This window comes from Neodiprion lecontei, chromosome 2, assembly GCF_021901455.1.
Source record: "Neodiprion lecontei isolate iyNeoLeco1 chromosome 2, iyNeoLeco1.1, whole genome shotgun sequence".
NCBI classification, from domain to species: domain Eukaryota; kingdom Metazoa; phylum Arthropoda; class Insecta; order Hymenoptera; family Diprionidae; genus Neodiprion; species Neodiprion lecontei.
This window is the reverse complement of record NC_060261.1, coordinates 6,551,353-6,565,103: the sequence shown is the minus strand read 5'-3', so window position 1 is coordinate 6,565,103 and position 13,751 is coordinate 6,551,353. Positions and strand designations below refer to the sequence as shown.

Genomic DNA, 13,751 nt, shown 5'->3' with positions numbered 1-13,751 from the left:
GGTTGGAATTATCGGAATACTCGAAACGTTGAGGATAATCGCGAATTTAAATTTGCAGTTTTCGTAATTTCACCAAATTAATTGGAGCGATGAGCTGGTTTAATTTCTGTAGCAAACCCGAGCGTATCACAAAAGAACTATACATGGATATTTACCTCGAGCGCATAATTTCTCTTATAAATAAATATCGTGGCCAATTATATTTACGCTGTATAAGCCCGACGCGTAAGCAAGCGATTCGCGAAATTACCTTTTACGTACAGAGCTTTGCAATTTGGGTAACGCTGATTGTCCAAAATCTGCAATAATTCAATTATTGCCCCACTCAGCTTGTCAGTTTATAAATATGAATTAGAAACACCGCGATCGAGCTCGGAAGCTTTATAATTATTGTAATCTACGTGTCACATATGCTGCAAAATGCAAGACTTATACGTATATATGTTCGACCGTAAATCGACTAAGGCCTGACCATCACCATCTTTATATTAAACGCGGATTGTAAGGGTGATACGTAGATCGGTTTCGGGTGGAATGCCTCATACGTAATACGTAAATATATGTGTACGCATATACAATTTCCGGGGAAAATTATTACTTGTATAATACGATATCACTATGCAATAACTATATCTAAAATGAAAGTAAATTTAGCACGCCATATTCGAACGTTTTCGCGTATACTGTACACTGCAATATTTTACAGACTATTATAGAGGCTATTAGTATACGTTATGAGTTAATATACAGTTGGTGAAAATTTCTGTAATGGTAAAATTGTGTGGCAATAATTATATTTGGTGATATCGTCAAAATATGCTTATTGTTCCTGTTAATTCAGCATTTGCTCACACAAGGAAGAGATAATATCGGTGTCTCAACTGACATTCACTGAGTGACCAAATCACTGATTTCGACACCCACAAACGGCATTCACGCGGTGTAAAAACATTTGGTACCGGATACACATGTTCGAGAAATTACTCCGAAACTTATTCTGCGACAATTCTTCGAGCCCTTCGAAAACCCATGTCAATTATTTCTTCGTACTTGAAAGAGAAAACAAAAAAATGTAATGATTTCAATTCTTACGCGCAGTAAATGTATACAAACTATCATAAGTTCGGACTAAAAACGATATTACGATTACTCATATTTTTTTCTCGAACTTACAGTTACGTCGCTTACAGCAACGGCAATTAGGCGACTTATTTTCTCGATTTTGAATACTCGTTAGATTCAAAAAGCGCACCAAGAAAAGAGAGCAAAATTTGTAAAGTTAATGTAACGGTTGATTTTTAGGAAAAATAATTATTTCGGATCTGTAGGATCGTCTTAAATCGGGTAATCTGTTTTTAAAAAGTAAAGTGTATTCAGATTTTGGAAATTAAACTTCTTCAAAGCGGTTCTAGATTTAAAAAAAAAAACTAATGATCTTAGTTTCAATATTTTGTAACATTAACGTTACTAACTTCAATCTGGTACCAAGAACCTTTGTCTCGAAGTTCTGAGCTCAGCAAATCCTTACGAAAGAGCGAACAACGTTACGGAGCTTCTGACGGCACTGAGTTTGGCAATAATTGGTGGGCAGTGATCCAGTGGGCGATGGTTTGGGTATGCAGTAAACCTCGCGTTAACCATGCAGGGTTATTTTTACTTTCAATAATTCGCCCACGAGGCCGCGGTCATCGGAGGCCGCATGCATGGGACGCGATGCGCGTTGAGTGTAGGTATTGAAAGGGTTATAGGGAGTCAGGAGGCCGAAAAAAACGATTTTTCAAGGATTTTAGATTAAGAGACGCATAAATTTATTACGATAAAAATCGATGCACATATTGGAGTAGCATTGAACTTCATTCTGATATTTTTTAATTGTAAAAATAATGATTCTTAAAGCTGCTATGTCCGATCTCCGGGAGCACTTCTAAAAAAAGGCGTCTTGCGGTGAGACCAAGACATCTCTGAACTGAATCATCGGAAATGAAAAAACGAAAACGATTTAGTTGATTACAAGGTATCATCTCGTCTTTAATCGAAGGAACAAGCAAAATATTAATTTTTAACAAAACGGCGGCTTCTCGAAAAAAAAATTCGAAATTTGAAAACACAGTTGTGAAAAAAACGCGTTCAAAGTTTCAAAAGCACTTTCAAACGCCCCGGGGCGTCTTTGCAAATGTGCGCGTAACTTCGAGAATATTTGTCGGATCGACATAAAATTTTCTGTGTATGTACTTGAATATACCGGGACAAACTCTTGAAACTTGAAAATCAACTGCGCATGCGCTAGTTTTATTGGCTGTTCGCGCAGTTTGGCCATCCCGAGTTACAGCTGTCAAACTGTTTCTGCCGGCGATGTAGTTGACACGAATTTTCGAGGTCAGAATCTCAAATAATTGAGGCAGCGACTCGGAAAGGTTTCGGAAGCATTTGTTACCGGGTCGAAAAGTCGATTCTTCAAAGAACGGTCGGAACTTAACGCTTATGCTCTTTGAAAATTCAAAAGTACACATTTTGCGTAGGTTGGCCCGCCTGCATCGCACAAAAGAATATCGCCGCGGGAAGATTTCGCCGACCAATGAAATTGAATTACTTGACGCACGCGCGGTTGATTTTCGAATTTAAAGAGATTGTCCCGGTATGTACATTACGAAAACGAAATAAAAAAAAAATAATAATCGATCTTTGAAAACTCCCGACTCTTTCTCGCTCTTCTGCAACGTGCGTCTTGCAGATGTGATGCACGAGGTATAGAAATACCGAATCGTCCGGCATGATCTCGGTGCAAACGGAGCCTAAAGGACGTAGGAGGATGATGCGATGAACCCAGAACAGTCAAGGCCACGTGAGGCCCTCGGCACGTTCGCCAGATCCATACTTCCAAGACCTTACCGGATCTCAGCTTGTAAGCTGCAAGCCACTGCGGGCTGTAAGAACCTCTTCCTCTGCAGCCGGCCGTAATCGGCGGATCGGCAAGAGGCAGAGTTCTCGATCGTTATTCTACGATGAAATTGCAGGTATAAGAAAGTTTCCGGACATCTTATGAGGTTGAAGTTGGTAACGTTACTTTAACGATGCGTGTAGAGAAAAATCGTTGCTTCGCAATCTTAGGGCTGTCTGAAATTTATCTGGTCGATCATAACAAAGAATACATGTTCACAGTTTGAAAAGCCAACTCTTTGGAAGTCGCTCTAAAATTATACAACGATTTATTCCACGATGTTTCGTTACGTTAACGTTGCCAACTCCAACATGATGACATCTTTCATCAAGACGGAATTTTTCGCTTTCATAAGTTCACTGAAACTTCCGCTTACCGCTAGTAAAACATAGTTGCCATTCTTTTCGTTCGCTCGTGCTACGCACAGTGTCGGCGTTTTTGCACATCGATAAGCACCCAGGAATCAGGAAATCATTGCTCGGGGCTCTTATGCTTCTTGTTTCCGAATACGGATCAGTCCAAATTAATCTGAACTGACCGCACTGCATTGATATGGAATACTTAACGTTCCTTCTCGAGCTACTCGGCATAATGCGTGGGTTTATTATTTAAATAACATGTTGCATGCCCGTAATTTTCTCGTACGGTGCTCGCGGTCGCTGCAAAAATGGCTGCTGATCGCCTTCCATCGTCTAATCCAGTTCACTCATTTCAAGATAACGTCAAGACTACATGCCGAGGTCTTTCTTGACGAACGGGTCTTCCGTAAAATGTACTTTTCGCGAAAAATAGACCGCGAGTTCGTTACATATTGAGTGACGAATTTCTCTTTGCTTGATTGAAGAAAAGAACGGAAGAGAGAAAAAAACACAGTAGTCCTGGTCTTACATCTTCATCGTTTGCTTTTCATCGGTAAGTGTCCGATCCCCGGAAAAAATAGAACGGCCCTTGGACTCGACCGGTATTCTTCACTTACGATTCACACTTTCGACATCCAGTCCTCTTTCACACCGCTTTCCCTTTCACTTTGCCAACCACATGCGACACGTTCACTCCTTCGGTCAATAGATAATATATGCGTGACTTATCGCACGTAACTTCGGAACATTCGTATTAGGTATATATAATCTGTTGTTGCGTAACGGTTTAATTGGTCGTTGAAATAATCCTTCACAGATCGTCGTCGAGACGTGGTTTTATGAACTACCGTGCAAAAGGCAGTTTGTAAAACCTGACCGTTTTGTTATAATTTTTGTAGGCGTTGTTCACTTTGCTGATTGAAAGTTAGCAATAAATTTTCAGTACAACGATACCTAAACATCGGTTGCAAGGTACAAACTATTCGTATGAATATCCTACCAACGCTGCAGGCAGGCAACTTAACGGCCTAGAGGCAACGTTATGACACCAAGGTAAAAACGTTTTGTAACGAACGTTTAAACAATGTGAATTCTAACGGAAGTGAAAGTATAAAAGTAACCTATGAGATCCAAAGCCCATTATATCTCGCGCGGAAATCACATGGTATTAACGATATACGCAAGACCGGAATTCCTCGTATTTGATGTGCATGCATGGGTCTCAACGGCGCGAATAAGAAAGATTGGACAAATATTTTCTGTGAACATCGAATCGCGATAAACACCGAATAGCCCGAGTTCGAATGACCATTTTCTCCGTCTCACCAGTCCAAACAGAAGCAGACGAAATGTAAATTCATCAAGTCTGCAGACATGGTCGGTGCACTGCGCGAGCAGCTCGACTCGTTCAAGTCAATTGCCACAACGGTAATTCAAGAATTGTACACGGGGTCAGGTGATGTCATTTTTAAGCAACAAGCATCGCGTACAACTATTACTGGTAGAAAACCGCCCACGAGGTATTATCTGCAAGCGAGAAAGGTCAATGGTCTGTGACCCTGACGACACCTTAGGGATCTGACCATCCGAGCGTCCTTCGAAGACCTTAAATAGCAAAGTGTCCGTAGTCTGGTTACTTTTCAATGAAAACCATGAAAGTATAACGTATTCGAGTAAAGACAACTCACAGGATGATCAAACACAACAGCGTAAAGTACACGTGTGAAATTTTCTATGCTATGGTCGAGTGTTCGAACCTATTTGGATAATACAGTCGATTTATGGAATAAAAAAGATGTTCGGTACTCCACGCGTTATATTAACAGTGTACCTAAGGTAATCGTCAAATCTCGTTACGTGTTTACTTTTTTTTTACTTCTGCTTCCTCCAATCGTCGAACAAGTGATCATCCAACTAAATTCTATGAAGATCTATGCATGATTCTCGCCCGGCTGAGAGCAATCACCTCGAGTACGTCGGTAGCAATTCGAGTTTCGGATCTTGACCTGCCTCGCGTTACGTAATTCCGTCCATTCAACGAGCGTGCAGCCGCCAGAAGGAATGACGGATTAGAGTGGCAAAAACGTAATTTATCTACAATCAGCTTCATCCGTTGATCGTTGCGTCACGTTCGCGGTTCAGGCAGGCCTAGCATTTAATCCTAGTTTCACGTTCATCGAGCCCTAAGCCGGCCATAAACCAGCGTTAGCAACCCCAGTTGTAGTACCAAGCTTAAGTCGACTGGTCGAGAGGGTGATGAAATGTTTTCAATTCTCAAAGTCTGTAATATGGATCGAATCCTGAAGTCATTCCTTCTCTTCGCGCTCAGTAAACATGCAACAGATTAATAACGACTGACCGCAGGTGCTGGATAATACGCAATTGAACAACCTATATTGCAAGTGATACGTATGTATACCTATATGTATAGTTGTTATAACAGTAATACCGATAATAATGATTATTAGTACAAGAATATTGGCGAGAACGGTAATCAAGACACCGTCGCCAACGCGAAGCAAATGCAATCTGCACGGATATACTTTTACCAATAGGTGTGGGCATCTATTTCGAAGGTCAGATCAGACAGAAGTCTTGCTTTGAACCACCTCTGTCTCCATACAATATGTACATATTCAGGATACGAATTACTATAACGTGTACGTGATACAGTGATACTATACTTGCAGGAGTCTGGACATTGTTTCGTGTATAATAATAACAAACGGAGAACAATTTTATCATTGTTCGCCAATCTCTCACCGCGATCTTGAATAAGAAACATTCTCCGACGTAGCGCGTGTTACGTAATTAGCAATGGACTAAAATTCGAGAGGGATCAGAGTCAGTCGTATGTGGTGAATGATGATGTTTAACGTGGTTCGACGAGACTCTGTGAAAAACTAATTGCAACGTACGATATCAATAACTGGTCATGAATATCTAATGCTGGACAGTTTCGCTATCGGAACTTCCTCAGCGTATCATTTGGCACATTTGCCCAGCTATTGTGGAGTCCGCTTTATGGTCTTCAACTCTACGATGCAAGACGCCTAAAAAGGCTGCGGTTATACGTGCGATGGTTTGAAATCTCTTTATGCAAAAACCGGTATTTATTAATTATAGAACATAGTTTTGCGCGTGGATAGATTTGTTCGGACGTACGATGGCATACCTTGTCCACTGCGATTCGAAGATCAAGTCAAGCGTAGAAAAGCTTCTATGATTCATGGATGTTTAGTAATAAGGAGTTGAAGCACTCAAGTTTGGGCGAAGACAGGTTTATCTTTATCGATACCGGTAACTTTAAGCCTCCAAGAGGACATTGATCCTCCATTTTTCCACTGAAATAACGTACTCCAATGCTGTAGCATAAATTTGCAAGTTTGAGGTTAAAATGTTTGGATTAACGCAAAGTCAGAACGTATCTGGTGAATTTCGCACTCGGCTAGATGGCCCCCGCAGGCTTAAAGACTACTCGGTTCGCTGGCTCTTCCTACAGAGCGGGAATCTCATCCACTTCCATTTCCTTCGTTCCGAAGTGCACCGCTGACTCTCTTCGCATCCTCAGAAACATTTCAAACCATCCTCCGCGACGTTGCCGCGATTCTTGTCGATGCTTCTTCGATGCCGCCGTCATTTCGGCCGCTCGAAACCGCTTCCAAGCTCAAATATGAAGGTCACAAAAACGCGGAAGACTTGTTTGATCCTGTGACATTTGAATTATTCATCTCTCGATGACTGGTAGCGTATAAGCCGGGTTGTAATATGGCCAAAATGCGTCATGAGTTGGTCTTTAGAGACGAGTAAATGTCCCCAAGTGATCCGAAATTCGGTTTTATGTTCAGGAGAGTTTTGTCAGATGTCTCTGAACGATTGTTTCGTTACGCTAATACGGACGACAAACATTTTTGGAAGACATGTTATGTCGGCCTCGATACAAACAACCGTAGTGTATAATCAATTAAGCAAGTCCTTGAGTGCTGATTTATTTTACTCGGCAAAAGGAAAGGACGTGTCGAGAAATGGTTTCAATTACTAATGCATCGTGAGATGGATAAGTCTTCCTTTAATGAGTAATCACCAGATTCAATTTTACCCAGCTTAACGGATCCATTCTCAGTTTAACTAACGAGATGGTGGCTAATGAGAAATTTAATCTTCCTTTTCACGTTTCTTCACGACACGAGCGAGCGTATCAATGAGCGTAATCACGACCAACGATTATTTAGTCTAACGAGATCCTGGTGTTATCTGTTTCGCTGTAAATTCCTACTATTTTTCACTGTCTTCTTTTCCATTTTATCCCTCGTTTCGTTTTTGTCAACATGTTCATTATCGACGTAACCGACAGCGACACTCGCATAACAAATCGTGTATCAAATCTTGAAATGTAACATCGCTGCGATCAATTGTAGAAAGGTAGAATCAAAAATGTACAACAACCGATCGGCTAACCGGAGATTCTCTTTTCTTTTTTTCAGGACGTGATGAGCGAGTACGAGCGCATCAAGCGAGCGTGCTTGAAGAGCGGGGAACTCTGGGAAGATCCTGAATTTCCAGCAACCCAGGCCTCTGTCTTCTACCACCAAACGCCACCGTTTCAATTTCAGTGGAAGAGGCCCAAGGTAATTGTTCTCTTCTCAGCAACCACTAAAACTGTAAGGTAGAAACGGGTCGAAGCAAAATAACCGATTCCCACACCCGCATGCACGAGGGCCATGCGAAGTCCTGATCTTCGCGTCCTCCTTAAGGAAATGAATAGGCCGGACCGTCTGATTCAAAATTTAGAAAATAAGAGTTAAGACCGTTCGAAATACCTGCGGCAATGCGTTAAATGCGCCAATGATAGTGTGATAAAACAGGATACCACCAAAATCGTATGACACAAGCTTGTAAGAATACATCGACGATAATTTGAGACACTTTTATTGAAATTAGAACGTTGAAAATGGTTAAACTCTGGTATTTTTTTAACGTTTCTCACGTTTCGCGTTGATCGCTTTCATTCGCGCAAGTGACGTTGTTGCTGGAGATTTTCATAAGTAAACGGTTACATCTCTTTTCCTACCTTTTGGTACGGACGATCCAGCCGATTCATCCTTTACAGCTCTCGAGTGCCCTGGATACCAGTTTCGCATACCTCAAAGCCCACGTGCAAACGTGTTGTTTCGCGTATCAAGGGATTCTATGGGAGCAAGACTTCTCAAAGGATATCAAATCATGAACTGCGATCTCGCGAGTGCAGCTCTCTCGGCGATTACGAATAACGGGAGCGCGTCGGGTTTTCCTTATCTTTTGAGCTAGCTGGGCCAAGTGTTTAAATTGGAACTGTATCCATTACGGTTTCTCTGTCGAGTATGTCCGACACCATCTCCTCATATGCAACGCAACCGCGTTACGTACCGGTAACAATACGTGTCCTCTTGTCCGACGAGGAACTGGAGCAAGCAGAGGGCAGACCCCGTGACTGTCGTACCTACCTTAAGTTTACCTTATTCTGTTTGCAACAACGGCCGAGTAAATTCTCCCAGAAACCGGACGGTGTAAGAAGAACGGGAGATCAACGTATTGCGAATGAATTAACGGTGAATGTTGAATCGATATGCAGATGAAGTGGGATCTAAAAACACAGCAATCAATATTTAACCTTGCGAAAATTTTATCTCCGATTTCGCGTGGCGCAAAATAAAAAATGTGGAGACTCGATAAGTTGTATAATTTTTATGCAATAATTAACCACGTGCGAAATTTAATACTATACGTGTCACTGATTCTCTTAAGACATCGTTAAGTCGTTTAGTATAATTAAAAGTCCAATTTATAGCTGTTTTCACTGTATGGCAGGGATCTCATCTAATACTTTAATTTATGATGCGATCGAATGTTCGACCTGTTGTAGGTATGTGTGAGGAAATTGGAGTTCTCTCGATCAAAGTCGTGAAAAATAGGATTCGAGTGTTATTTCGAATCGTTCTACGGTGAGAGTGATTCGAGGTCGGATCAGCACAGCCGAAAAAACTTACATGTCGTTACAAAAATGTGTTAATTAAACGTGAAATAAAGGCTACTTTCTGTTTCTTTCGATTTCACCTCATTACCAAGTAGAAACGTACAATATATCTGACGTAAAAAAATCAGACCACTTTTTTTTTATGCAATAGTGATTCTCGACGTTTTTTTACAGCTCACTTAACAACCACATTGAATGACTGAAACTCAATTGACAGCTCATTGGATGTGACACTTGTTCATTTCGTGGAATAATCGATAATAACTTGTTTAAAAATTGTTAGTGCTGTGATGGTCAAACACGGTATGAATTCCGGTAAAATGGGGAAATCTCATCGTTAGCTTGAGAACCTAATTAGCATATTGTGTAACAAGGAGGCAAGCTTGCTCTTCTCGGCCCGATCTTACGTTTGCAGTATGAATCGTAGGTAAGCCAAAGACGAATATTGCAAATACACGAGGCGACAAAATCGTCGCTTTCTTGTTGCACACGATTCTTTATATAACAAGAGTATGTTAGGCGGTTTTTCACAAAGCACGAAATTGAGGTTAGGGTCGCGTAATGTCAGATTTGTTCGCGACAGCGCCTGCGCGCAGTGCGGAAAGGACCACTTTTAACTCCCAGGACTTGAAAGTGGTATTTTCTGTACTCCGCGCTTGCGCATTCGCAGACTCAGTCGACCGTGATAGAAACGGGTACTTTGTGTACGGAAAACACGCGTGAAGAAACACGTAAAACGTGCTCGCGTTATATTATACATATAATAGTACATTTCGTGACGAGTCTAAAACCCTTATCCATAAGAGTTTCGACCCGTAATTTTTATCACCAGAGCCAAGAAATCGCGATTTTTAGGTTCGAATTTTGAAAAGATAATGACTCCTCACCACCGCGATCATAGAGAGCAATTAGGGAGTACAAAATAACGCGTGGCAACTCTGCCTAACATCAGTGTGTGAGAGACGGGACCGCAACAGTGTGTTAGAAGATTAATTTCTCGGATTATTACGTGAGCTGCGGCTCTATGTATAACATCCACAGCCTTGTTCGGCGAAGGACAAGTTATAACGAGGGGCAAGAAGTCTGGAGAACGTGCGGGAATTTTTTATTTTTATTTATTTTTTTTTCTGTTGTACCTCCTGAGCGACGAGCCACCAGACGGCTGAAAACTTCGACGTCCTAGCGCGTTACGTCACCTTAAAGAGTTAGGTCGCAAAATGTAATAAAAAGAGGCCGAAACATCGAGATGTAAACAATGAATTTGCAGTGCCAACCACCTTGTATAATATTTTTATTTCTAGTGCTTGAATAAACGTTGTTCAGATATAATTAAAATTTTTATATCCATATATACCGGGACAATCTCTTGAAACTTTAAAAGCAACTGCGCATGAGCGAGTTTTATCGGCTGTTCGCGCAGGCTGGCCATCCCGAGTTTCAGCTGTCAAACTGTTTCTGCCGGCGATGTAGTTGATACGAATTTTCGAGGTTAGAATCTCAAATAATTGAGGCAGCGACTCGGAAAGGTTTGGGAAGCATTTCGTTATCGGGTCGGAAAGTTGATTCTTCAAAGAACGGTCGGAATTTAACGCTTATGCTGTTTGAAACTTCGAACGCACACATTTTGCGTAGGTTGGCCCGCCTGCATCGCAGACAAGAATATCGCTGCGGGAAGATTTCGCCGACCAATGAGATTGATTTATTTGGCGCATGCGCGGTCGTTTTTCAAGCTTCAAGAGATTATCCCGGTATTCATATATCTGTACTTTCGTATAATTGATAACAAAAAGAAAAAATGTACAAATGTAGGTTCAAGCCAGATTGTATACTCAAACGAAGTGAGAAACTACACGAAGTAGTTGATTCAACCGTTTAAATTTACGAGAGGAAATTGTAGGTACTCGGAGGTTTACGGCAACCGCGTCTAATTACTGATAAATACGTTCCCCACACCACTGTAGCATCAACAAATAATTTTTCATGGTTAATAAATTATAAAAGCACCTCAAACGAATGATTTCGTTTGTCGATTTGACGGATTGAATATTTATGAAAATAATTTCTACCATTACGCGAAATGGACTAAAATTTTCGGTATCGTATCAGAAGTGACTGAATTGTGAAACCCATTACGATATTTAAACTTTTTTTTTTTTTTTTTCTTTTGTTTGCGTGACCAATTGTAAGGTGTACCGATCTCTAAATAATAGCTGGAGGTATCCAAAGGCAGCTACTATAAACGACCGGAAGTCTCGAGCCGGCGAAGGTCTTGCGGTGAATAATGTTTACGAAATCTTTTGACGATTGGAGTCACAAAGTGATCTCAGCCTTGCAGTTTCACTTTTTCCGAGTGACTGGCCAAGCTCTTATAATAACTATTAGGTTGCTGATTGATCAGTCGATTCGTCAGACGGTCTCTGCTCGTAACGGTTACTGTTTCCGGTCCGGAAGTAACTCGTACACGTGCTTCAAATAATGTCAGATATTGCGTGTCACGGGTAGCGACGTGCAAATACGTTTGCAGGATATACAGAGAAACACATCAAAATTTTCTATAAACATTTCAAATATTACGAAACTGAAACAATCAATTTTGGATAATTATGCTAATAATTATAACTCGCGAAGAATTCTTCACCGCAAAAATATAACTGCAATGACGTTTTCCTTTTTTTGCACAAATCAACGCCCAAACAATATCAACCCGTATATATAGAATCGAAAAATCGAATACGTTTAGCGTGTTTCATTGAAGTAAATTGTCTGTAAATTGCTCAATTTTCATGGCGCTATTACCGCAACTAGGACAGGCCTAATTTAAAATTCTTTATTGGAACGTGACGTCAAAAACGGTAATAACGATCAATCAAAAAATTTCGCAAAGCCGACAAAATCACATAGCTTTTTTTTTTTTTTTTTTAAGCCTGATTGGAATCCACCGTGTGATTTCGGCGGATTTTTACCTATTGTCACCATTAACCCAACGCCAAAGCGAGCAGCTCCCGTGACTGTCACGGATGGCGAGACGACACGACGTTTTGCCGAGTCACGGATCAAGAAAATCAGCCATAAGAACTGTACAGCTATACTTGCTTACCGTTGAACCAATATTAACCTCGTGAATAATATGATACTAATTGAACCAGCTTGACTGGCAAAAATAACTTTGAATCACTTTTTACGTTGGGGTTCTTCTTTTCTTATTATTATTTCTATTATTATTATTGTTGTTATTATTATTATTTTCTTGCACCGTCAACGATTTTGGTCGACTTTTAACCCTTTCAGTTTGCTAGTCTGCGATGCTCAGCGTCCCACATAAAAATTTTCCATGTCATAGTTTATTTACATCTTGGATTTATAAAATGATCAAATTTTGAGTTCAGATTCGTGATTGGCGACCCGATAAAACCCCCGAGGAACAAAATTCAAGGGAAAATATCGAGTTGAAAAATGTGTGACCGAAAGGGTTAAATTGCACCTCTTTTAAGTCCAGCCATAGGATAGTGTAAAAAAATTCACTGATAATTATTTTTCTTATCGAGGTGCATTTATTTTATTCTTCTCCAAGCATCGGTGTAATGTTTTTTTCAAGCTTCTGGTAATTTAGCTCCTTTTTCTTGAATTCGTTTACAAATGTATAATATATACCGAATAGTAGTTAATGCACGGCGAATAACCGGTTAATTATGTACATGAATATATCGTTCAACCAGCAGCGTGTATTCAAAATAAAACCCCCGATATTGTAAAAGCGGTTTATTGATGAGCTGTAAATGTCATATTCGACCGGCGACTTCGTTAGCACCAATTCGTGGTTTTCGATTCATCGTCAAATTCCTATAGCGCTATACATATATTAATTTAATGCCTTCTTCGTCACCTTGGCCAATTTTCTTACCGATACCTTGAACATTTTGCTTAATACCGCAGATCGGTAAAACGCCCGTCCTGAAACCTTGTAAGGACCTTCTGCGATGAACTAATTTCTGCAGATTTATGAAGATCGACTGGTTGAGAGATGTGTTTTTGTCTCAATTCAAGAGAAGAATAAAAAAAACCTTAACGTTTCTTTTAGAAACAACGCATTTACCGAGGCCAATATTTATCATTCGTTATTCCCCTGTTCAATTTTTCTACCATTCTTATCGTACTGTCGCAGCTTTTGCAAATCGTTACGTTCGCCATTACGAATGGAGGACGTAAATTATTCAAAGAATGTACCGTCTGCTTCCCGCGTACTATAATGCGGATGAATAAAGCTGGGTAAAAAGCTTGAGACAACAATCATTGGCGAAACAACAGGTTTCACCTTCCGTCTATAGAAAAGCGATCTGGGCAAGTAACACAGGTGTCTGAGGAATTTATTTCAACTCAGATTTTGTCGAGGCAAAAATTATTCTCTTATTGTTAGACACGCTTCTGCGTACTTGTGGTACTC

The 13,751-nt window shown here is 40.5% G+C and overlaps 1 protein-coding gene across 3 annotated transcripts in view; it reads left to right on the top strand.

Annotated features, from left to right (window-relative positions):
• Positions 1-13,751, top strand: part of LOC107217041 (calpain-C) — a 38,730-nt gene that overhangs the window by 587 nt on the left and 24,392 nt on the right. For 2 of the 3 annotated variants that reach the window (XM_046730241.1, XM_046730243.1), the window contains exons 2-3: positions 2,732-3,014; positions 7,782-7,925. In XM_046730241.1, the coding sequence (XP_046586197.1) occupies positions 3,003-3,014; positions 7,782-7,925 (156 nt within the window). In that variant the 5' untranslated portion in view covers positions 2,732-3,002. The remainder of the gene's footprint in view (positions 1-2,731; positions 3,015-7,781; positions 7,926-13,751) is intronic. The other variant, XM_046730242.1, reaches the window with a different exon arrangement.